Source organism: Pelodiscus sinensis, chromosome 4 (assembly GCF_049634645.1).
Source record: "Pelodiscus sinensis isolate JC-2024 chromosome 4, ASM4963464v1, whole genome shotgun sequence".
Lineage (NCBI taxonomy): Eukaryota > Metazoa > Chordata > Testudines > Trionychidae > Pelodiscus > Pelodiscus sinensis.
Window position 1 is genome coordinate 68,316,104 of NC_134714.1, and position 25,923 is coordinate 68,342,026.

The 25,923-nt window shown below is 44.9% G+C and overlaps 1 protein-coding gene across 5 annotated transcripts in view; it reads right to left on the reverse strand.

Moving 5' to 3' along the window:
- Window positions 1-410: 410 nt before the first annotated feature.
- Window positions 411-25,923, reverse strand: part of RGS6 (regulator of G protein signaling 6) — a 505,151-nt gene continuing 479,638 nt past the window's right edge. For all 5 annotated transcript variants that reach the window (XM_075927285.1, XM_075927284.1, XM_075927286.1 and 2 more), the window contains one exon: window positions 411-5,022. In XM_075927285.1, coding sequence (XP_075783400.1) covers window positions 4,972-5,022 — 51 coding nt within the window. In that variant the 3' untranslated portion in view covers window positions 411-4,971. The remainder of the gene's footprint in view (window positions 5,023-25,923) is intronic.

Below are 25,923 nucleotides of genomic sequence, written 5' to 3' on the forward strand. Positions count from 1 at the left end.
CCCGTTTTGAAAGATCCTCAGGTTAGAGGATCTTTCGAAACAGGCCATTTCTGTCGAAAGATCCCCGTCTTAATTGTGTTTTTTTTCCCGAAAAGCGGCTTTTCAAAAAAAAGCCACGGTCACCATTATGTAAATGAAGCACGGGAAATTCAAATCCCGGCTTCATTTACAATTTCAATATGTCTAATTTACATCTCTTTTTTGATAAAGGGATGTAGTTTAGACGTACCTACTGCTGTTCAGACTCCTCACCCTGATTAGGCTCAATAGTCCATAGAGACTCAGTCAGAAAAAAGACAGAGGTGCATGGCTCATGTGCATGCATGCAAGTAAGTGAGCAGGATTCAATTTTCCAGGCTGCTCATTTTATTTGTGCATTTCAGGAAGCAGAACAGTAAAATTCATATTCAGTATCTTGCTGTTTGCAGGAATTCAATAATTTCATGCAAAACCCCACCACTCAACCAAAAGAATCAAAGAACCGGATCCCAAAGCCCTTATCAAGGCAAAGACCCCATTTAAGTTTGTGGGACTTTTACCTGAATATGAGCATATGGCTTACAAGAACTTAGCTGCTCAGACACTTTGAGTTTAGTCGTTTATTTTCAGACAATAGCAGTGAGTGCCACGTTGGAGTTCTACTTACTACTCCAGCTTCGTTAAAAGCAAAGTGACAAATGAACAACTGTAGAGAGTACTAAAACATTTCTCGTTATCTTGCAGCAACTTTTTTGTGGTCTCGAGTGGAAGCATTTTGTCTACATTGTCCATTGACAGTATCTTGTGGTATTTAACTGCAGCATTTTAGCAGTGTGATATTTTACTACAGCATCCTGCTACTCTTTATCTTGCTATTACTTACTGAAGCATCTTCTTACTGAAACATACTGGGGTGCCATAGTGCTGTACGACCCTGCTCCTAATGTATCACAGTTTCCTGGCACACGCTATTACTGCATTATCCCCAAGCTAATTTACTGCAGCATCCCAATGGCACTTTACTGATACATTATCCAAATATTACCTTACTTCAGTGTCCTGTGTTGCTTTATTGCTACATTATCCTGGTATTATTATAATAGAATGTTGTGACATCTTATAGTTGCATTGCCAAGATACTATTTCAGTGAAGGATTCTGTGGTACCTTATATACTCAGAGTACTTTGTACTAGTCTGGGGTATCTTATTATTGCCATAATCTAACATTTGCCTGCACTGCCCTGTGGAGCCTTCTTCCTGCCTTGTTCGAATACTACTTCCCTGCATTATCCAGAAGCACCTGTGTTATCCAAAGCCAATTTTATAGTCATATTTCACAGCAGTAGCCCTGCAGTAATGGGAAGCTTTATAAAAGGCTTCCATGCTACTGAGATTTTTAGAAGCCCTCCACCTTGCTAATTGGCATAAGGCCTTTCCCTGAAACAACTGCATTTAGCGCATGCGTGTGTGTGTGTATAAAGCTGCTTTGCTAACTCATTGCCACAATGGTGAGGTAGTTGGAACACACCAGACACGCTGTAAAATAGCAGGATTGCTGTTGCTATGCCCAATGGGATCCTGCTGAGCAGACAAAAGTAGCATCACATTCACATGGCATGAATACAGGCATTAAAACCAATTCAAGAACGCAGTTTGTATAGAAGTAGTTGCATATAAATACTGAAAAAAGTGAGACAAATGCAGAGCAATTATGTGTGTCCTCAGAAGGACTTGGCTGCTGTCTTCCTTTTTTTTTTTTTTTTTTTTTTTGAAGAAATTGAGTCAGAAAACCAAGTAGGAGCAGAGCTTTCTGATCTCCAGAGAAAATGCAGCTTTGGCTGCTTCTCTAGTCATTGTTGAACAGATTAGATTGCATGTGTGTTCACTTAGCTAGGAACTTGTTCGACATCCAGGCCCCCTTGGGTACATGCATAGACACACTGTGTCTGTAAAACTTCTATGCTCAGCATGCTATTTACAGTGCACAGCCACAGAGGAGTCACTAACTTTTGCCCTTTCTGACCCGGATATCCGGCAGAAAAGGAGGAAGGGGACAGCTGCACAGATCCAAGGCATATCCTAATACCAGTACTTCTTGCTGGGAAGATGGCCAGGTTTCTCCATCCCTGTACACCTGCCAGCATGAGGTAGCACCAATGGGTAAGGAGCAATATAGCATACTCCTTACAAGCCCCATGAGGCATTCTGCTTGCATGTGTCCTATGGGGAAAGAATAGCTCAGAGCACCTTTGCTCAGTTGCTCCAGCTGCACACTCCTTCAGAACCCAGCATTCCAGAGCAGAGCAACAGCTCAGTTTGGGGCTAGGAGTTCAGTGTGAATAACTGTTTTTACCTGCCTGAAAGCAGCTACATTCTCCCCCTAACATTCGGAGTGCGCACAGCCCACCTGCCTGCCCCTCACAGAACACACTACCAGATGCTTTACTTTTCATATACACACCCTGCTCGTGATCACTCTGCGCAGCCTGACTTGGAATTTTATAAGAATCTCTCCTTATCAGCAAAGCTGACAGGGTTGAAAAGCCTCTGCCCACAGCAGCGTTCATGCAACAGTAAAATAGCCTGGGGTGGAAGCAGGAATTGTTTTATAAAACTCCAGTGACATGTGCCACTGTGCTTTACACAGAAAAATACCTTTGGGAGGCCAGCCATCACAATCTCAAACTGTTAGGGATGGCTGCAGATACGAGTGCTTATGGATACCCAACTGGGCTGGCTGTGCAGACGGCCCCATTATTACCAGAGGCTGGGTGCAGGAAAGGACAGAAAATCTGGTCCAGTGGGGATGGACAAAGTAATATCTTGAAGGTGACCAATGTCACTTTGGGCCATGAGATCATCTTAACATGTATGTGTGCATGCCCTGATGTAGTAGTTCTGCAATCCTGGGACTCAGCTGTGGTTTTGGTATACAAAAGGGAAGAGTTTAGTTTGAGGCTGTAGGTTAACATACTATTTAGGATAATATAGCAAAAGGTAGCACATATCACCTCTCAAAGCTGTACTGTGTATCCATACAGGCAAAGGGCCTGATCCTGCACTCTCTTAGGCAGAACATCCGTTGATGTATCCTGAAACATACCATGAGTTTCCTGTAAGCAATAAGGTGCCCATGGGCAGCATTTCATTTCAGAGGGAAGGGAGAAGAGGACCAGTCTTTTTTTTCCTGATAGAAATTGTGATACCCTAGTTTTGAATATGCATAGAGCTTAAATGCTAGTGCATCTGCATGTATTGTACATAGGTGGCTTAGATAGCTCTGCCTGAGTAGGAATGCAGGATTAGAACCCTTTCAGAAGTTTCTACCTTGTGCACCAAAGACATGTTAGCTGGGTGTGAGTGAAGAAAGGCAACAGACGTACTTATTCTGAACCACTTGCTAGTTCATGAACTTAAAACTATCATCACTTATTAGGCAGTTATTGTGACATAAATCAACTGCATTATATTTGGAAATGATTGGTTTTGGAAAGTTTTGAATATGCACAATATGTTGCAGGTGACTACAGGTCACTTTTTACTTCTGCAGCTACTATACATGGCTATTATTATTAGCCAAATAAATTACTGTACTTCAGTTCTTTCTTCCTCCTCCTCCCAAGACACATTTCTCAGCTCTTACGGAGACTACTGAGAACAGTATTGGATCTTTTTTCAGCCTGTACTCTTGGGCATGATGGTCACATGCAGTTTCAGCCAATCCTCATTTTTCTAATGTTATTAGAAATGGCACATCCCAGGGGAGTGGTGTGTCTGAGAATTAAAGCAAGGTCTAAGCAGTGCCCATTATTATTCAAAAAGTGGCCTCTGAATCAAAATTCCTGACCTATTCACAACATGCTTCTGCTTCACCCTTGTGTTACCTTAACCAGGAACCTGTTCCTCTCTGAATTTTGCCCTCAGGTGTAACTCCTAAGTGACCAGCTGAAGTCAATTGAATTAGCTTCACCTGCATAAAGGATAGCAGGTTTTCACCTTCTCTATTTGGAGTGGCTAGGAGTTTCCCCAAAGTGGTTCAGATCAAGCTGTTTTGAATTAAATTGAAAAAACTGATAGGCATGTAACAAAAACTTGAAATAAATAGGAAACCAAATACAATATAAAACATATTACCGTAGGTGTGTATGCTTTTTACAGCTCTAACATTGCCTGGTGACCACAGGGCAGACACTGATCACATTTGTGCTACTGTACATGCAGAGTAACTCCGCTGAAGGCAGACGATTTACACAGAGATCAGAATCTGATTGTATGGACTAGACCTTCAGCTCATGGAAATCATAAACACTCCACTGATTTCAGCTGATGATCTAGCCATGTATCTTTGGACATACTACATGCTCTTGGAAGGACAGGAAGTGAAGAGTTAAAAAGTGCCCTTTCAACCATTGTTTTAAAAAAGGAGAGGAAAGAATAAATATATAGTCAATGAAATTGCTCTTATCCGCAGGAGATGTGGATTAAGCATTTTTTGAGCAGGAGAAGCAGCTTCAGGTAGGTAATTTATTGGACTTGGATGATCACCAGAAAGAGAGCAAGTGGCAGTGATGGTGGTGGCATTTACCAGGGAGAGAAGAAATGATGGGTAAATATTGATCTCGCTCAGCTCTTCTGTCTCTAGGTTATGGTTGGGACTGATTCCTTTCATCATATGCTACTAAGCCCTCTGTCTTGTTGACCTTTCATATACAATGAAGTGTGCTCCTTTGAAACCAAGTAGGAAACCAAGTACTTTTATAGAACTCAATGTCATTACAAAGCTGTACACGTAAGAAAGTGTTGATGTAAACTATGAAAAGAGGAACCTCCGGTGAGCTGATCTCTCCACCTTGCGCTCCTTTGTCTGCCCTCACTCTCATTTGCGTCCTCTCTTGCAGTGACCCATTCTCCCCAAAATGAATCTTCCTCCATGGGGGTGGAGTGCAGTGGTCCTTCAGGAATGTCAGCGACAGCGTGTCGGGCTGAGGCTGTCAAGAGGACTGCATCAGGCCTGTGAGGCGCTTGCCTGCCAGAGACTTTCCCTAGAGGAACAAACAAAGAGAAGAACAAAGCCAAGTGGTGAGTTAAGCTGCTGCACTGTAAAATAGACCAGCCTGCCCAATCAGCTGGCCCATGACTGATCACGATGAGCAGGAGCCTAAAATGGTTGAGAGGCGGCAGATGTAGCAGCGTGCAGGGGATAAATGTCATACCTATTGGTGGTGATGGGAGTAGGTGGTTCCTACCCATGCCAGTGCTTATATAGAGGCAGTAAATCTGGGGTAACATAACCATTGGAATTTTAGCCTCTCCATGTGCCTCAGGTAGCTGAGCCCACAGTGCACCACAGGCCATACTTACCACATGGGGGAGGATTTAGGGGGCCTGGTGGATACTAGGGATGTAAAATCCCATTTAATTGGCTAACTGACTAAACATATTGTTTAACTGGTTGACTGATTAAAGGGGGAATGGGCTGGGCGGGAGGGAGGGAGGGGCCAACCTGTCTGGAGTGACCCCCCTGCCTGCCACTGAGCTGAAGCAGCCCTCCCCCTCTGTCCATGGTGGGCCCCCTGCGGGACTGGAGCAGCCCCCTTCCCATGGGAGGTGGGGAGCATTTCCATCCCCACCAAAGGTTAACCTTAACTGGTAGGCCTGTTAAGGGTGAGGTTAAACCTTCACATCCCTAGTGACACCTGGCTGAATGTGAGCTCCCAATGTGATGCTGTGGGCAAAAGAGCTCATGTGATCCTGGGATACATAAACATGGTGATCCTGAGAAGTGGGAGAAAGGTTATTTACTTCTGTATTAAGCATTATATTAGAATGTTGCTGGCATCCTTATCCAGGACTGAGTCCCCTCAATTAAGAAGGATCTTGATGAAGAGGAGAGGTTTCAAAGAAGAGCCGCAGGAATTATTAATGGATTAGAAAACATGCCTTATAGTGACAGATTCATCGAATCATAGAATCCTAGGGCTGGAAGAGCTCAGTCTATTTAAGCTAAACAAAGAGAAGGTTAAGGAGTGAACTGAATATAGTTTATAAGTAGCTACATGAAGAACGAATATTTAAGACAAGTTGTTCCTCCCTAGACCGTGACTCTCCAGTCTGGCAATATCCATGTTTCAGTAGGACCACAGATGTTCCTGGACCACAGAGCCCAGGTACAGGGAAGTCTGGAAGCGGGGTTGGCAGCGTGGCAGGAGAGGCTGGCGACTCGGCTGGGGGCCCCATGGAAGAGGAGTCAGGCAGCATGGCAGGAACTCCAGCCACAGCAGCCAGGAAGCGCCAGCTACAGTGGCATCCAGGAACTCTGACCCTGAGGAGCTCTGGCTGGGCCAGAGACAGGGGGGCTAGGGCCAGAGCCCAGCATCAGCAGGGCTGGCCTGGAGCCTGAGCCCAAAGGTAGCAGGGCCAGGCATGAGCCACAAGGAGCCAGAAGCAGAGCGGGATGGTGGGCTGGGAGGCCAGTGGCAGGGGACTGCCCGTGGTGCAGCAAAGCTCCTCATTCAGGACTGGTCAGGTCCCAAGGGTTCCAGACTAGGGAGGTCCAACTAGGCTCCTCAGTCTAGCAGAGAAAGATTTAATACGTCTAACATGTATGGCGATCCAATGGCTAGAAGTTGTAGACAGACAAATTCATACTGGAAATAAGCTGTATATTTTTGACAGCAAGGTTGATTAACCATTGGAACAACTTACCAAGGGACGTAGTGGGTTCTCCAGCACTATCAATTTTCAAATCTAGATTGGCTGTGTTTCTAAAAACTCTGCTCTAGAAATTATTTTGGAGATGGTCTCTGAACTGTGCTATACAGAAGGTCACAGTAGATGAACACTGTGGTCTTTCTTGGCCTGGGAATCTATGAAATGAAGTTCAGCCGAATGTTCAACAAAAAGGGGATCAGCTCAGACACTGAAGTCTGTCCACAAGCATTATCTCAGAGGGATTACACTCTCTCTCTCGGGCTCAAGAACTGTTGAGTGATGGTATGAAAATTAACCCAATTCTACCTCCCTCTGGCTACAATTTTTTAACCTACTATTTGTTACAAGTTATATCTAACAACACTCTAACTGGAAGAGATCAGAGAAGAAATATTTTTCTTTATTTTTCAGTTTGTTTATAAATTTGAAAGCATTTTGTATGTAGTCAATTTCATAGTGTAGTTTGTTTCTCTTGGCTCATTGAGTGAGTCTTTGAAACACCAATAAATAACACTTTACCAAAAAATGGCTATTTTAGCAAATACAGTAACGTAAAATAAGCTCTGTATAAAACCCATTAGAGGAAGCAGAGATCTGATATTCCCGTAGGCTTATTTCAATTTTTTTTTTAAATAGAAGAGTATTATTGTCAAACAAGAAAAAATCACCAGGGAGAATTGGCAGCTGCTGCTATTACCTGAAATTACATGCCCACACATGGAGTACAATTTACTACCCCTCCATATGTTGGCAGATTTTTGTTAAAATTTTTCTTCACATGAATAGTGTGTAGTTTGCAAAATTTCATAACTTGGCCCAGTCTTGGCCACTGGTCTCCAGTTCCTATTGCAAGAAAAGGGAGGGGAGTTGTCAACTGAGGAGGTTTGGGGCTAAGGGGAGCCAAGGGGAGGGAGAACTGAGAGGCAGTCCACTAACAGTGTGTCAGCTCCTATGCTGTAAAAGGGGCATCCAGTCCCCCAATCCCATGTTGCCTCCATGTTTGACCGTCCAGCTTGAGGTGAGGAGTAAATCTATGCATGCTTAAATTGTTCCAGGGCTTGGCAGTTCAGAGGAATGGGGCAGCTGAGAGCAGAGTAAGGATAGAAGGGTTGTGTGGTCTCATGGAGAGTAGAGAATGAGTCTACAAATAGAGATTGGAGCTCCAGCCCTAGGGCTGTTAAAGCAGCAGAAGGAATAACTGACAAGTGACTAGCTAGCAGGGGTTAGGCCTTTGAATCAGGACACCCATCTCCCCACTTCTTTCCTGCCATCTGCAGAGCCTTCTGTATTGGCCTGGCAGACTTCCTGTGTGTGAACTTGGGCAAATCACCAACACTCTCTGCACCTTCGAGTTCTGAGAGGATAAATGTGTCAATCAAGTGGAAAAGGTTGAGCTAGTACAGGCTGAACCTCTCGTGTCCGACACCCTCAGGACCTGACTGGTGCTGAACCACAGGAGGTCAGTATTGTCTAGTGGCATGACCAACACTTCCACCGCTTAGTAGGCTCTTAGAGGACATTTAGGGGTAAATTAGAGCTAAATAACAGCACAGAACACTGAGAGCCAGGATGGTGGCTGTAAAGAAACTTTATGGGACCGCAGGAAAGTTGGCCACACCTATGATAAAATAGACATCTGGCTAACTAAAATCATGCCAGACCACAGATCAGAAAGTGCTGGATTAGAGAGGTTCAGCCTGTATGGATCAGAAAGAAATGTGAAGTGAGGAAGAAACAAAATCCATTGTCTAGAATATGAAATTTTCAGAAGATGATGCCAAATCAACTGTCACATATATTTTTCTGTGTGAAGACAGAATAGTGGAGGGGCTCAAGAAGTACCCAGAAAAAATGAGTAGAGAAGGATAGAAAAGGGCCCCTACATGAAAATTTCAAATCTGAAACCAGAAAGCCCTATATGTAGGTAGATTTAGATACAAGGTTTTGGTTCAGCCCAGAGCAGAGGTTGGTCCCTGCCACAAAGCTTGGCTCTGGATTTGATCATCTCCAATGGTGGCGGAGTAGGTATCGTGTTTTTTCTTTCCATGGATCATTCTTTTCCTTTTACATTGTGAACTAAATTTTGTGAGGAAAATGGGCTCAAATCTTCTGTGTTTCATATGAAAAAATTCACAGAGGAGCATACTGGGCCACAGCCGGTACAAATCAGCTTCACTCTGTTGACTCTGACGGAACAGTCCTGACTCTCACTAGCTCAGGACCTAACCTCATGTATTTATGTTTCCTTCTTAATCTCTGCATTGCTTTGTGCTCCCAAATTCCTCCAGGGAAAGGCATAAATCCCCATAGCATTGCTGAGTGCAGCACTTCACGTTTGTAGTTAGCAGAGAAGGGTGAAATAAAACCCATCGGCTATGTCTAGATTGGCACGATTTTCCGCAAATGCTTTTAACGGAAAAGTTTTCCGTTAAAAGCATTTGCGGAAAAGAGCGTATAGATTGGCACGGACGCTTTTCCACAAAAGCATTTTTTGAGGAAAAGCGTCCGTGCCAATCTAGACGGGGTTTTGAGCAAGAAAGCCCCGATTGCCATTTTCACGATTGGGGCTTTTTTGCGGAAAACAAATCTGAGCTGTCTACACTGGCCCTTTTGTGCAACAGGACTTTTGCCGGAAAGGGAGCAGCATAGTATTTCCTCAAGAAGCACTGATTTCTTACATGAGATCGTCAGTGTTCTTGTGGAAATTCAAGCGGCCAGTGTAGACAGCTGGCAAGTTTTTCTGCAAAAGCAGTTGCTTTTGCGGAAAAACTTGCCAGTCTAGACACAGCCATCGTGTTGTACAGTTTCTTAGCGGCTACGCACCTGGTCATGCCCAGGAGAGTCAGCTGGCCACTGTTCTGTCTGATTTGAAAGAGATGCAACAGAAGGGTGATGGAGTAGTATGTCCCATTAAGGGCAACGGTGCCCAGGGAGCAGTTCTCCCTGATTATGGGGCATGGCTCTTTCGAATTCTGAGAGGTCTGATATTATACAAGGATTTAGGCCAGAGCCGGGCAAAATATGGCCTGGGGGCCAGATCCGGCCCACCAAGCCACCAGATCCGGCCCGCAGACCACCCTGCTGGGACCCTCAGGCACATAGCTGCATGGTTTAAAGCTCACTCTGCGGGTGTCTCTGCTCTGCAGGGAGGGGGGAAGCTTCATGCAATCTCTCCACCCCCAGCCCAATCCTCAACTCCTATTGGCCAGAAAGAACCAGCCAATAAGAGCTGGGAGATTGACCTGGAGGATGGGAGCAGTGCAAGTCTCTTCCCCCGCCAGGAGCTGAGAGCCACATGTGATTTGCAGATTGCAGCTTTAAATGATTTGGGGCTGCAGCAGGCAGGGAGCCCAGACTGCCTTGGGCATGCTGCAGGGCTGTTGGCTTGGGTAAGTGCCTCTCAGCCAGAGCCTGTTTCTGGCACCCTTGCCCCTCCTGCACCCCAACTCCCTCCCCCGGTTCACCATCCAAACCCTCTGTACCCCCTACCCCTGGTCACAACTTCCTCCCAGGCCCCTGAACCTCCTCCTACACTTCTCCCCCAGGCCAGAATCCTCTCCTGCATTCTCACTCCCTCCCAAACCCTGCATCCCATTCCACCACTCCAAGTCGTTACCCACCCCCTCTGTAGTCTGCACCTCCTTTTGCCCCTCTCCCAGGTCACAGCTCCCTCCCAGACTTTGCACCACCTCCTAGAGCCCCTCTCCCAGGCCAGAATCCTCTCCTGCACACATGCCCCTCCCTGACCCTACGCCCCCATCTCCTGACCAAGTCACAACCCCCCCCTACTCCCAAACTCTCTCAGACCTTACACCATCTCTTGCATCCCAGTGCCTTACCCTGCACACCCTTCTGCACTCAACCTCCATCTTAAACACTGCAATCCCTCCACAAGAAAGTGCGGCCCTTGACTGCTTTCCAATCATCTCTCCAGAAATTATTGCCCACCCCTGATTTAGGCAATATTAGTAGAGAGGAAGTGGTCACAAATTCCTTTTTTTCTCCATCCCGAGGCCAATCTCAGCTGCCTTACACAGGTTCTCCAGCATGGTTTGGTGCTGCTCTGCTCTGCTACCCAGAGGTAGAGCCCACTGTTTTTGTTGTGTCTTCCAGATTTCCCAGAGGCCTGCCAGAATTTCTTTGGAGGACTGCATCATCCAGAAACGGGCATGGGAATGCCAGAGACAATGTCTGTGCCCCATACACCAACTCCCTCTTTGGGCACTTCTGCTCCTCCCCAACTGCAGCTGTTCATATTCATTCCATTACTGCTATCACGTGGACATGGGAAAGCTGCCCTCCAGTTTGCTCTTTTGTGGTCCATCCTGACCCTAGAGGTGCATTGTCCTCAGCACCGACTCGGGTTCTTTCAATCAATTACCCAGATCAGATTAGTTCAAAACATAGATCCCTTCCATAGGGTCTGGTTTATTACTTCTCTTTGCAAAGTGTATCATACTGCTTTGTTGCTCACGTTCATTGCCATTCTGGCACCATTTCAGAATCCCGATAAGTTTTCTTGCTCCGGTTTAGGAAGCCCCAGCCTTCCTCCCAGAGCTGGGTTCTATTTCAGTCAGTCACACGCTCTTAAGATGGGAGTCCCCAGTGTTCTTCCTTGGAGCTGGGTTATGATTTCAACCAGCTGTAGTGCCTTAGCTAGTTTCTGCTCCAGCTGGTTGCCAGGATCAGAGGGGTCAGCAGGCCAGTCCTCTCCTACTATGAGGGAGGAGACAGCTATAATCTCACCCTCTTTGTTAATGATCATCCTAAGAACAGGGGGACCTTGCTCTGCCCATTCTGCAAAGCTCCTGTTTCTGGGCCCCTAAATAAATAGCAACAGGATTTCTTCCCAAGTGCCACTTCCTCTCTACAATGTCTCATAGGTCCTCATATATATCAGAATCTTTCAAAATCTTAAGGAGCCATGTCATGTGACTGGGCAGGGCTGGGTTAAGTTCTAGACACCACTGCCTTTAAAGGGGCTGTCTATGCCATTACCATACCATTTTTCTGCATAATTTGCAAAGACTTTGAGATGTCATCAGCCTCCCTGGACCAGTGGGCTTTCTGAGTCCTTCTCTCTCAAACTCTGTGGGAGCAAAGCTGAATACACAGATTGCAAGGTAGGGGGTTCCGGAGTATGGGTTTGTGCTAATTTGATCGCAATATCAGGCCCCCTCTGTGGGATGTGTCTAGCTGAGATGTAGGAGTCAACCAGGAGAAAGATTGGAAGCAGTTAAATTGATCCTCACTTAGGTCTGAGAGATGCCAAAAAAGTTAACACCCCAATAGGATATTTTGGGCAAAATCCCACAGTCCTGACTCAGCCAAAATAGCCTTGTTGAGAGCACTGATTAAGGAATCTAGGGCTTGGCAGTGTCACACAAGGTGTGTCTATGGTGTTAAAATACGACACTCTGGATTTGCACTTTCTTAATAAACGCTCCAACCAAAGTACATTTTTTCTGCCACTTGGTCCCATCAAAAGATAAAATCAACCCAACTTCGGTCCCATGTGGCTATGGTGCAATTGGCAGGCTTGCCACAGTTTATGATGATAATTTCAGCCTACTCCCACCAAATATGGATTTTGAGTGTCAAACACATATGCTGATCCACCTACTTCAAGGATAAATATGGGCACGATCTTGGGGATTAAAAACAAACAAAAACCACCAACCAACCCTCCTTCCCATACACCTAAAGTCTTTTAGCGGCAAGATGTTCTTCATTGGTAGTTCATTGTTCTTCATTGGTAGTTACAATAGCAAAATTAATCAATAACATTAATCAACTAGTCACACTTTTGTCACTCAAACAGTATGTTACAGTATTGCTGGAGAGTGTTGGAAAGGAAAAGCCGTTAGTTCCTTTTTTCAGCAGTTCCACTGCAAACAGTTGTACTTGGCTGTAGACTTCAAGAGAGGATCCAGTCCACATCTATTGCTGGTGGCTAAAGCACTCCTCAGCTCTGTTTATAGAGCAGAATGAATTTGTTACCCTTAAACTCTACCATTTGCAGCAGTTGCCATTTTAGAAATAGGGACACACTGGGGTTGTGGTAGGGAAGCAATGAGTAATATGAAGCTAGATTAACCCCACGGGAGTTTTCAGAGACTTCTGAAATAGACTTTGGCAATTAATATTCAAAATCTGCCTTTTGATTGTCCAGTCCATTCTACTACTCAATTAGCTGTAGGACTTAGGGATCCAATCCTATGGGGTCTTGAGCACCCTGAGTTCATGCCAAAATCTACTGAAGCGAAGAGTACTACTTGTGTCTCAGGAAATGATTAACATCTTGCAAGTCTGGGCTCTAGCTGTCTTGCTGCTGCTCTAAGATTTAAATTCCATTAACATTCAGCTTCTTAATGAAGCATAATACAGTAATTAAGCACAAGAGCCCCATACAGGCAACAAGGCAAATGAAAACAAACTTTCTATCGGGCTCTCTGCATAGAGAATAGCTGTTCTTTCTAGCTTACTTAAACAGATTGTGTGTTTTGAGTGCTGAGTTATTCCCCATCTTGTACTTTGCCAGTGATGTGTACAACAGGGGACTATCCCTAGTTTGGCTGCCGTTCTCATGGCTAGAAGTTTGGGAGGAAACTGTGAAATAATCTTTAAAAAAATTTAAAAAGCAGCACTGTTTTAGCCCGCTTTTGTGGTTTCAGAATACTTTACTGTGGTCAGCACACAGACACATGCAGACATTATCAACCTCAGCATGCACTAATCAGCAACTGCCATGCACTGGATCAGTTACTTACCTGAGCAGCATTGATCGAAGGGGGAATTTGGTGGCTAAGGGAGGGCAAAGAGGTGGTATATGGGAGGCTTCCTGAAGCTGAGTTTTCTTTGCCAGACTGACAGAGACCAAATGATCCTTTGCTATGTGAGTTCCCATCCTCAGTCCCTGCCAACCTCCTCCAACATCAAGTTAGGACTTTGAATCATTTTCTTGGTTTCCTTCCCCCTCCCCCATTCCACTCCATGCTGCCATTTGGTCCCTATGAAAATCAGAATCATCAGCTTCTCACAGGGCAAACCATTCCTTTGAGATGCTACTCTACCCCATTCCACCCTCACAGTAGGGCTGAGACATGACGCTATGTACATCTTTCTTTTCGGGGCAAACAAATGGTACTTCAATCAGACCTGGGTTTAGGTTTCTGATGCGGTGATAGACATTTATGACATTTTGGACAGAAGGAAATCGTTACTAAAGTAGCTCAGGCTCATCAATCTGGTATTGACTGAGTGATGCTACCCACCAAAATCTGTTCCTGGAGCAAGACATTTTCCAGCACTGTCCATCTCTTCATGGCTAGAGTTCTGTGTGGATCTTAGGGCCATTTCATTTTTAATGTTCTTTTTATTAGACATTTCCACAATAAGATACATTGCCACGGTAAGGTAAGTAATAAATTAAGAAAACAAAAGATAAATATGAAAGAAGGCTAAAGAAACCCAATAATGACAAAGTAAAATAACTTAGTTGAACACCAAATCCATGCAGACAGTAACATAAATGAAAAACATTTAAATTAGTGTACACAAAAGTAATGGACAATACAACCAAAAACATGCTTTACAGAGAATAGAAACCAAACATATAGTTTGGCTTTCAACATTAGGGGTATGTCTACACTACATGCCTCTGTCGGCAGAGGCATGTAGATTTGTTTGTTCAGCAAAGGTAAATGAATCTGCGATTTAAATGATCGCGGCTTCATTTACATTTACATGGCTGCCGCGCTGAGCCGACAAACAGCTGATCAGCTGTTTGTCGGCTCGCCGCTAGTCTGGACGTTCCCCCTGTCGACATCAAAGCCCTTTGTCGGCAGCCCCGGTAAACCTCATTCCACGAGGAATAACGGGGCTGCCGACAAAGGGCTTTGATGTCGACAGGGGGAACGTCCAGACTAGCGGCGAGCCGACAAACAGCTGATCAGCTGTTTGTCGGCTCAGCGCGGCAGCCATGTAAATGTAAATGAAGCCGCAATCATTTAAATCGCGGCTTCATTTGCCTTTGCTGATCTGTCTAATCTACATGCCTCTGCCGACAGAGGCATGTAGTCTAGACACAGCCTCGGATGTACAAATAACAGGTCACCTTATTTCCAGCCATGCCTATCACTCTTTACCACTATGTTCAACAGAGTTCCTCCCAAAACATTGCCGACTGGACCTTTTATCTGCATACATTTGACTGTGGAACTGTATCTCACTATTGCTCACAGTCTAAATTATGAAAGTTTAGTCTTCCCCAAAACAACTAGTTCGGGCATTTGATCTTGCTCCTCCCTTCCCTGCCTCACTTGTGTTTCTGGCTATCCCTCTATGGACACATGCTTGGACAACAGGTGACTTAAAGATGAAATTATCAGTCCCTGCTGTATTTTCAATTTACTGAGCATTTCCTATGCGTAAAGTGTTTACTTCACCAAGACATTGTACTTTACCATGGCAAACAGCAATGAAATATACAATGTAAAACAAGCAAAGAACAAAGACAAAATTCAAACCTCATCAATTCCTAGAGATCCATTTGCAAATCTTGATGATCATCCCTACAGTCTCAGACTAATGAAAGATCTTCTATAGTCAAGGAGCAGTTAAGGCTCCTTAATTCTGAGGACCAGTTTGTGCCAGCTTTGGCATCAGTTACAGCAACCATAAGGCAGCTCTAAATTACACCATTGGCACGTAGTCCTAAGCAAACTCTGGAGAAGGATGGTGATCAGAATTTGTGATCTGGAACATAGAACTATATTGCAGGAATTGACCATGCCAGAATCACCAGCAACCTGGTATTCTGGTAGTGGACAATAAGAATTCTGGAAATCAGTTCTACTTGTTAAATTTAACAATAATATCTCAGGTCAATTAACTTCAGTGAAAGTTTTGCATCAGCACGGAATACAGGATTTGGCCCACTATATGATAAAGCTTGTGCAGGAGTTTAGTTTTTTTTTAAAATACAGCAAAACAGAAAGTCGAAAACGCTCTTCTAATAGCTAACATACTCTTTATGTGAAAATAAGTAATGCCCAAATACCCTCTAGGTCACAAAATACCTTGATTGCTAGTTAAAACATATATGCTATTTTCTGATGTTCATTAGAAATCCACCTTCTATAACATCTTGTGTTATATTCAACTCCTAAATTATTACCGCCAATTATTCTATGGCAGAATGTGGCCTATTAATGCTGCTGGAGAAGCCAACATTGTGTATTAGTTTTTGAATGCAAATACAACATTGAGTTCTAGTTTTCTCTTCATCAACAGGAAGTTTCATTTGCTTAACTCCCTTTAGAAGAAATAAGAGTTATTCATGTACCTATCTTGTATAATAGAAATAGAAACTCATGATGTCAAAGTTCACTCACTTGCACCATTGAGATATTGCACTTATTTTGAGAAGGAAATTTAGACTACACTAGGTTGAAATCAGAGCTGGATCCAAGCCCGAAAGTGAACCTGTCAATTTATGGGTATTCTAAATCTGGATTTGAAGTTGGCAGCCAGAGCTCAGTGTACAGCAGAAATGCATTGAGGTTTAATCGTTCAGAGCTTGAATGTGTACAGAATAAAAGACATTGAAGGAATAGTAGTTTGTTTTACAGTTCATAGAGCACCTTTCATCCAGTAGGATCTGAAAGCACTTTATAAACTGCATATATAAGGATCACTCTCCCATTGCTGGAATGTAGCGATGTCTGGAGTGTAACACGCAGCCATTCTGTGCCAGCTAGACTACACAACAGGGTTTTCAGGAAGGGAAGGGAAGGGAAGGGAAGGGAAGGGAAGAATAAGTTATGCAGTAAAATCTATGAATACTTTTCTTTAAAGGTGCCCTTGTATAGAAGAGAATAGCAGCATACATGCAATATATGCAGCCTATTTTTACAGTAGATAAAACATGTTGTGTGAGCTCATGTAGCAGATACATAATACAGATACAGCACTATGTAGATTCAGGGAACAGATGCAGTATACTAAAGAATGCAGTATATTTTCAATACATGAACTGTATACTCCTCTACAATTATAGGTATTAACCAATCACAATAAATGTTACAATGAGCAGAGGACATGTTGTGAACGTATATTGGCTACTCTCACACAATTGGTGCATTCTGTTGTTTTCTACCACCTATGTAGTGCAGGTACCTTTTTCTAGTATAGTTACACCTCTTAGAGTGATTGTAAAACAATTAAAATGCTGGGTGTACAAATTATTATTTTTATTTTAATAAAATATCCTTGCTCAAGTTAAAACAGCCCCTTTTCCAGGTAGCTCCCTTACTGCAACATTTGTGAATCTTTGAAATTTATTTCAATGTGTTTCTCTGAGCTAACTGGTACCCAATACTGGCCCATCATGATTGCTGCAATTTGGGTGTATGTATTCTCTGTTCACTGGTGTCTTTGATTTTTAATTTTAGGCTAGATAGCATATTTGTTTTCATATAATGCAAATGGTGCATACTTTCCATGTCCTGTCATGCTGTCACTTTTTTATTATCTCCACCATTGGAGATATTTAAGAGCAGGTTAGGTAACCATCTATCAGGGATGATCTAGATTAGGGGTGCGCAAAAGGGCCTCCGTGGGCTGAATCTGGCCCACCAAGGGGGTTGATCTGGCCCGTGGAGGCGTTGCTGCTTTCCTGCCCCCAGGTCAATTAGGGCCTGAAAGCGGGAGGGAAGTGCACACAGTTTCCTCTGGCCTGCAAGGAGTGCACATCGCATCTAAGCACCAACTGCTCCTGGCAGGGCGGGAGAAGACTTCTCGTGCTCCTCCGCCCCCAAGCCCTGATTGGCCTGGGTGCAGAAAGGGGAGCACGCAAAGTCTCCTCCCACCGCCAGGAACATTGGCACCTAAGGGGAACCTCTGGGGGGGGGAAAGACTTCACATGCTCCTCCACCCCCAGACCAATTATTGTCTGTGAGTGGGGAAGCAGGGAAGTATCCTGGCACTGCCCCTTCCACTTGAGGCCCCGCCCCTTCTCGTGTTGCCTGGGGCCACTTCAAAAATTTCTAAAAAATTATTGCCCACCCCTGATCTAGACAGTGCTTAGTCCTGCTGTGAGTGCAGAGGACTGGACTTGATGATCTCTCAAGATCCACTCCAATTGTAGCAGTCTATGATTTATCACATTTTGCATTTGTGCAGTGTTTGGAAAGCCACAGGTAAATAACAGTGAACTGAAAGATCTACATGATTTTTAGGGAACAAGTTTTTTTTTTTTTTTTTTTTTTTTTTTTTTAATTTAAAGTCCTGACCGATTGCCAGGTATTTACCCATCAGCCAACCAGAAGCCTCCTTTCACAATGTTCTCATCATACACATTTATATTGTGTCACATTAAAATCGATGTAAAATAGAATTCATTCAGCTGTGAAGGATTAGATCTTGTCCATACCTTTCAACCTATGACATAATGCGCATGAATTATAACATTAAACCAGCTTCAGGGGGTAGCTGAGTTAGTCTGTACAGGTAAACTGAAAAAACAACAAATAGTCTGGTAGCACTTTATAGTCTAACAAAACGTATAGATGGCATCACGAGCTTTCATGGGCACAGCCCACTTCTTCAGATGACCAGTGTTGGCTGTCTAGGACCAAAATAAAGAGGTGAGACGGGCCACCCCTCTTCTTGTCTCCCCTATTTATTTTGGTCCTAGACAGCCAACACTCTGGTCTTCTGAAGAAGTGGGCTGTGCCCATGAAAGCTCGTGATGCCATCTACATGTTTTGTTAGTGCTCCCAGACTATTTGTTGTTTTTTCAACATTAAGCCAATAGGGACTGGGCTCTCGGAATGTGATGTGAGAATTACTCCAATGGCAGCCAAAATGAGTGCACATAATAAGCAGAATAGCATAAGGCAGCAGCCATGTCCAAGGATCTGGGGTCAAGAAAAGGAGATGGTAGTATGAAAGTGGTAAAGAGGGAGGCAGCAGGGAAAGGATTACATAATAGGCAGGGTGGGGCCAGTAGGGAGAGGAAAGAGAACGTAGGAGAGGATACAGTTCAGTGAGGATGGAATGGCATCCCACGTGGGGCTTAGACTCAGGAGTCAGATTTATGTATAATATACATGAAAATAGAAGAATGGTGACTTTAAGGTTCTTTGGGCTTCCTTGATACATGTGGCTCACAATGTCACTAGAATATTTTGATTCAGTTATAATCATATAATGCAGTGGACAAACCCTCTGGGCATGCAGGATCTCTCCTATTTGACTCAGACACTATACACTCTAATCTCAAGCTATGGCTGAAAACTGGCCCTTAAATTCACTTTTACACATCACTTTTGCCTACTTGTTTTCACAGGTCACTAGCCTCTATTGTCAGTTGATGATTCTAGCCTAGTTAATATTTAACAAATATGGCAAAAATACTGCCACCAGCTACCATATAAAGACCTATATAATTATCTAAACAGACTTCATTAATACATATCAGCTTTCACAGCATTCTAGTCCCTAGATTTTTAGTATGCAAATGATCTTACATCCACTGCAGGTCCATTGCCTCAGTGGGGCCCACTGTTGCATTTCCCAGTCACCCATCAAACAGTGATCAATCTGAGTCTATTTTGAAATAACATTTGAACATGAACAAAGCTCCTAAAATGGTTTCCTACTTCTCTATACCTAAAAAGAGGGTGTCACAAAACAAAGATGAACTATTAGACTCCTCCAATTCTGGGACCAGCCTGGCTCTTGGAATACATTAAAGTAGCATCAAAGCTTCCCATGGTTGCCAACAATCCCAGCAACTAAGTATAGGCAGGATATAGGAATGCTGCAGCCATGTTCCTTTTCCCTGCTCATGTCCGTAACACCAGGATGAAGGGTGGTGTAGAAGCAAGTATGATGTCTCTGTACCCCTGCTGTGGGGAGAATCCTCAGGAAGATGTATCCACGTCCAGTCAACATTAGTGATACCAAAATCTCAATTTTCATGTTTAAAAATTCCCTAGGTAACCTAGACAAATCAATGAGATGCTAATAGGCTAGAGCCTGGTTGGAATCTCTAGGCTCACAGTTCAAATCTTGTCTGGGTCGGTGGTAAATTAAAGCTCTAATAATCTTACTTTTGCTTGGTGGCCTGTGTGAAAGGGTCTGAACCCAACTCCAGATGACCCAGTGCCTAAATCACAAAAACTGCCATCACCATGAGCACTAATTAACAAGCCTTGTCACACATGGACAGGTAATCAGAAATATCCTCTCACTGCGAGGCATGGTCCATCCACGTTGTAACACCTCACAACAAGAGGTCAGAAATGCTAAGAGCAAGCCATGATATCCATCTGGATACTGGATAACATAAGAACAGAGGTTATTCTGGTAAGACATGAATGATCCCACTGACAAATTATCAAGAAATCTGCAGTTAATACAGGAAACACAATAGAAGAGAGCCACTGAAACTACCCTGAATTCCTCCTCAATCTCAGTCCAAAGTCTGGCAAAGGCCTATTTGGATTAAATGAGAAAGATTGGATTTCCTCTTATTAGTGAAGTATTTACTCTTAAAAAAACCCAGAGCTGTTGCACAACACAGTAAGAACACACCATTCATTGCAGCTCGCTCATGACAGAATTCCATAGGAGTCTGCAACTCATGAGTGTGTTATGCTGGGAAGTCTCTTTGACGTCTCGGTTCACAAACATCACATGTACCCCTTAAAATGCAGTTAAATCAATTAGTAGACAACTCAGTACAAACAACAGAGAATTGATTTTAAAAATAAAAATCCTAGAGGATTCAAGAATGCCCTATGTAGCACTGCTGGAATATCACCACACAATGCTTTATTGGGATCACAGTTCAGGGGCTTATGGCTGAAGGAGAAAAACAAAAAAATGCCTCTCCCCCTTATTTAATGCCAACTTCTTATAAGCTTCTTGAACCAAAGTCAATTAAAACCGAAAGTAGAAACAAAATAACTAAATGCTAGGATACTAGACTGAGAGAATTACTATCACAAGAACAACAAATAGTAACCACCTGATGCTGTCCAAGTCATGGGCAGTATTGCCTAGTGGCTGGAGCAAGAGTCCCGCCTACCAAGTAGTGTTGAATACAAACAGGGGTGTCCAAAAGTGAAGCCAAGAGCAGGTAAAGGTTGGGGCTGGAGCAAGGCTAGAGAGCACAGATGTAGGGACAGTCCAAATGCAGCTGACTGATAAGGTACAGTAAACTTCCGATAATCTGGCACCTTTGGGACCCAGGGGGTGCCGGATTATCAGATATGACGGACTACCGGAAGGGGGGGCTATGAGGTTGCTGGGGTGGGGGGGGTGCCACCCCAGACCCCTCATAGCCCCCCCTTCTGATAGTCCGGCTCTGCCCGAGGCGTCCCTGATTCAGCCGCTGCTGAAACTGACCAGCAGCGGCTGAATCGGAGACGCCTGGGGCAGAGCAGCTGGAGTGCTGCCGGGTTGGTCGGGGTAACGCCGACCCTTGGCGTGGCGAGACCAACCAGCCAGCACCCCAGCTGCTCTTGGGGACGCCTGGGGCAGAGCAGCTGGGGTGCTGCTGGGTTGGTCCCGCAGCGCCGCTCCTTGGCGCTACTGGATCAACCCGGCAGCACCCAAGCTGCTCTGCCTCATGCATCCCCAAGTCAGATGTTGCTGATACTGATCAGCAGCTGACTCCAGGAAGCCCGAAGCAGAGCTGCTCTGTCCCGGGCTTCCCTGAGTCAGCCGCTGGTCAATTTCAGCAGCGGCTGACTTGGGGACGCCTGGGGCAGAGCAGCTGGGGTGCTGCCGGGTTGATCCAGTAGCGCCGAGGAGTGGCGGTGCGGGACCAACCCAGCAGCAACCCAGCTGCTCTGCCCCAGGCGTCCCCAAGTCAGCCGCTACTGAAATTGACCAAGAGCTGACTCCAGGAAGCCTGAGGCAGAGCAGCTATGCCTCGAGCTTCCTGGAATCAGCCGCTGGTCAATTTCAGCAGCGGCTGAATCAGGACGCCTGGGGTGCTGCCGGATTGGTCCCGCAGCCCCCAGGGGCAGCGCTAGGGGACCTACCTGGCAGCGCCCCAGCTGCTCTGCCTCCGGCTTCCCCGATTCAGCTGCTGGTCAGTTTTAGCAACGGCTGAATCGGGGAAGCTGGGGGCAGAGCAGCTCCAATGGTCCAGCTGCGGAGCACTTCCGGGTTCCTGATGGTGCCGGACCATCAGGAGTGCTGGACCGTCAGATGCCGGACCAATGGAGTTTTACTGTATATGTTGAGCAGCCGCTGAACTGCTGCTACTACTGAACCTAAGATCAACTTCAGTCAACCATGTGGCACTCTCAGACAGCTTCTGTCAGGGCCATCTGTGCTCTCTAGATTGCCAGGAGATTGGTTCTGCACAGGCTAGGCCTCTGACATTATCCCCACCTTCATAGGAGCAACAGGATCAGGTTTTAGAGTGTATTTCTGATGGAAGGCAGCTCCCATGATCTTCTATCAGCTCCCATGATTGCTCTTCTGGTCCATAAACTTCCCAGTCCACTTGATAATAGCTTTTAGCCTGAATTTACTTAAAGGCCAGTATTTCCCAAACTTGGTACTTCTCTTGGCCTTGGATATCTACAAGAGATGGTGATGAATCACAGTGGTCAGGGAAGGGATTCTCCACATAATGTTTCAGACATGACACACAGAAAACTGAGTGGACCTTCAAGAATTCTGGAAACTGGAGACTAAATGCTAGTGGGTTAATTTACACTGTGATCTTAAATGCGCCTAGGCACTGATGGCCCAGTTTGGCTGAGGAAGATGTGGATATCCTACCAACAAGGTTGGTGGGGCTTGGCATTTGTTGGCTGGCATCATATTCGTAAGCATCCTTGGCAGCTTCCAAATGTTTGATAAGTTCTAGAAGATGGGCAACTAGATCTGCTGCAGCAGGAACTTTGACATCTGTAAGTGCAACTGACTGGAGGCAAGGATAGAAATCATAGTTTGTACAGTATTTTTTAAGTTGGGTAGATGCATGGGTGGAGCTGTACACAAACTATGCATATGGAAGAAAGACAACCCAGTAATGTTGATGACAATTGAGAAAGTGTTCAAGATCTTGGTTCATTTGTTCTGTCTGCCCACTGGTCCATGGGCGGTAGAATGAGGAAGTAAGCAGTTCCATTCTTAATAGCTTCAGGGGGTAGCCGAGTTAGTCTAGAAAAAACAACAACAAGTGGTCTGGTAGCACTTTATAGACTAACAAAATATGTAGATGGAATCATGAGCTTTCGTGGGCACAGCTGGTCATCTGAAGAAGTGGGCTGTGCCCATGAAAGCTCATGATATCATCCACATGTTTTATTAGTCTATAAAGTGTTACCAGACCATTTGATGTTTCAGTCTTAAAAGTTTGCAGAGTTTGTGCCAAAATCAGGATGTGAACCCATGAAGCTGGAACGTGATCTAGGAAAATACAGGTCTTTTCCTGGAAGGTGAGGAGGGAGTGTGATGGGGCAGACAAGCCCTGCACTGAAGGGCAGAGAGTAGCCCTGGCCCAGCTGGCTGAGAAAGCCCTGCCTATCCACCTGTGCTGGGCATGCTCCCAGCAGAGCCAGAGTATAAAAGCGGAGAGAGCCCTGCAGTTAAGAAGGGAGCTGGGGGAAGTAGGTCAGGCCACATACCTGACACGTGTTTCTGCAGCGGCTGATGCTGGAACCGCAGCAGCAGCCACCGGCCCAGCAGTCGCAGCCGCAGCCGCTGCCCGCAGCTGACCCCGGAGCAATGCCAGCAGCCATCACCACCTGGGAGGGAGGAGCATCCACAAAGCAAGCGCAAGCCCCTGGTAAGGACTGGTCCTGGAGGCCAGCAGACTACATGGGGACCAGGGCGTGGTAGGAAGCAGCCCAGGGCAAAGGACTGACAGAGCGGCTCGGTGTGTAGCGGCCGGATTCCCCGCCGAGCGGGCAGGAGCCATAGGCCCTGTCTAAAGGGCCCTGGGCTGGGACCCGGTGGAGAGGGAGGGTCCAGGTCCCCCCACTGCCCCTTTCCCCTACCCTGGACAAACGACTCCCTGGCCAGGAGAGGCTTTTTTGTGACTAGGCCTCAAGGGCCATATATATCTTGATAGAGGGACATGTAATTTGGGGTTGCACAGCAAGGGTGGTATATACCCTGATAGAAGGTCATAGAGAACGGACAGAGGGGCTGACGCGTGGGGACATTATCTGGCAAGGCAGCCCCAATGCCGAGGGAGAACACACCCCTCGACAGGGAGCAAGTGGAAATAAAATATGCCATCTCAATAAGGAAATCAACAGTAATGAGGATACCCATACAACTTTGGGAATAAGGTAGTTTTACAATGAAATCTAAGGATACCAGTGACCAGGGTCAAAAAATGATAGGCAAAGACTATTGATGTGTGGTTTGGCATGTAGGCATTGTCTTCAATAGGAGAGATGATGTGAACTAACGTATCTCTTAATGTCAGTAATCAGCCTTAGCTAATATAAATTATCTAACACTAGGTCTTGAGTTTTGAAGTGGCTTGAAGTGACCAGCAGCCAGTGCATCATGTCACTTCTTTAACATCCTGAGATTGAGCTGGCCCTCTGGGATGTAAAGATGCCTTCTACAATTAAGCAGACCAATCCTTCAAATGAAATATTGAGCTTGGCAGATTAGTGGATAATTTAGGGTTTGACAAATGTTAGTAGTTTGGTGGTCTTGGGGAAGCAGGTCCCTGTTTGTTGTTGCTTGAATAAGATGTGATGGACATAAAATAGGCAAGGGAGCTTCTCCGAGCTTATCTGGTTTGGGCACAATCTGTTCAGACTGTGGTGTACATGCTACTTGCGGGTTTTGTAGTGGTGGTGGGGGGGGGGGGGGGGGGAAACTCAACAAGAATATCATTCAGTATTATCCAAATAAATAGCCATGAATCAATTCAGTATGTCCCAGAAGAGATAACTGGTAAAATACTGGAACATTGCCATAGCATTACATAGCGCAGAAGGCAAAGAAAAATATTCAAAATGCAGGCATCGGTGAAGAATGCAGTCTTTAATTCATTGTCTGTCCTGATTTGGACAAGGTTGTAGGCCCTACCAAAATCCAACTTGGCAAATGTTTTGGCCAACTGGAGCTTCTCAAAAAATTCCTTATTAAGTGGCACAGGGTAATGGTTTTGGACTGTCAGTTTGTTCAGAGCTCAAAAGTCAACACATAGGAGTAAGAAGCCATCATTAGGTTGCCAGATGGATGGAAATCATAGTTTTAATCTCAGCATTGTCACTGGACTAACTACCAGTTGGACTTCAGACAATGGAAATATTAAAGATGCTACAAGCATCCAATAAGGGAACCATCAGCTATTTCTTCTTTTATTAAATGTGGGAAATATTATGTGCTCCCAGCAGCAAGATAGGCATAAACTCAGTGGCTTTCACTGTAATACAAAACTATCAACATTTCCTCTCCATTTATTCATTAAAATATATTTTCCTTCCACTCCTGGCCCTGATGGATCAGCCCATCTTATGACAACTAAGCTTCTGCTTATCTGATTATGAAATCACTTCCAAAGCAGTTTAAACATCTAGGCTGAGACTGCATGGCTAAAAATAATATTGATAAACTACTTTTAATTAGTAAGATGATCACACATGACAGAGGAGAAAAATGTAGCTATGGATTTATTTGTGTATGTGTGTGTGTCTTTAAGCTTGTTATAACCTCTCAATACCAGGTGCTACTTATGATACATGACGTTTGATTTTTAGGATATCATTTATCTATACCAGTGGTCTCCAACCTGTTTACACCCAAGATCACTTTTTAAATGACAGAACAAGACAAGATCTACCGCCCCGCCCCTTCCTTGAAGCCCTGCCCCTTCCTTGAAGCCCTGCCCTCTCTATTCTCCTCCTCTCCATCACTTGCTATCCCCAACCCTTATACTGCTGCTGCTTTTTTCGCAATTCTTCTGTAGGAAGAAGTTTTTCCAACATTTGGCCTGTCTAGACTTGACCAAATGTCAGAAAAACCCCTTCTTTTGGAAGCCCCCTTATTCCTCGTGGAAAGAGGAATATAGGGGTGACCAAAAGATCATGTTTGCTCTTCCACTAAAAGAAGTGGAAGAACAAATGCATCCCTGGATGCAGAAGAGTTTTTCTGGGATATCTCTGGAATCCTGAAAGACTCCTGCAGTCTAGCCGTACCCTCGCTGGGTTGAGACAGGATGTGTAGGCTCT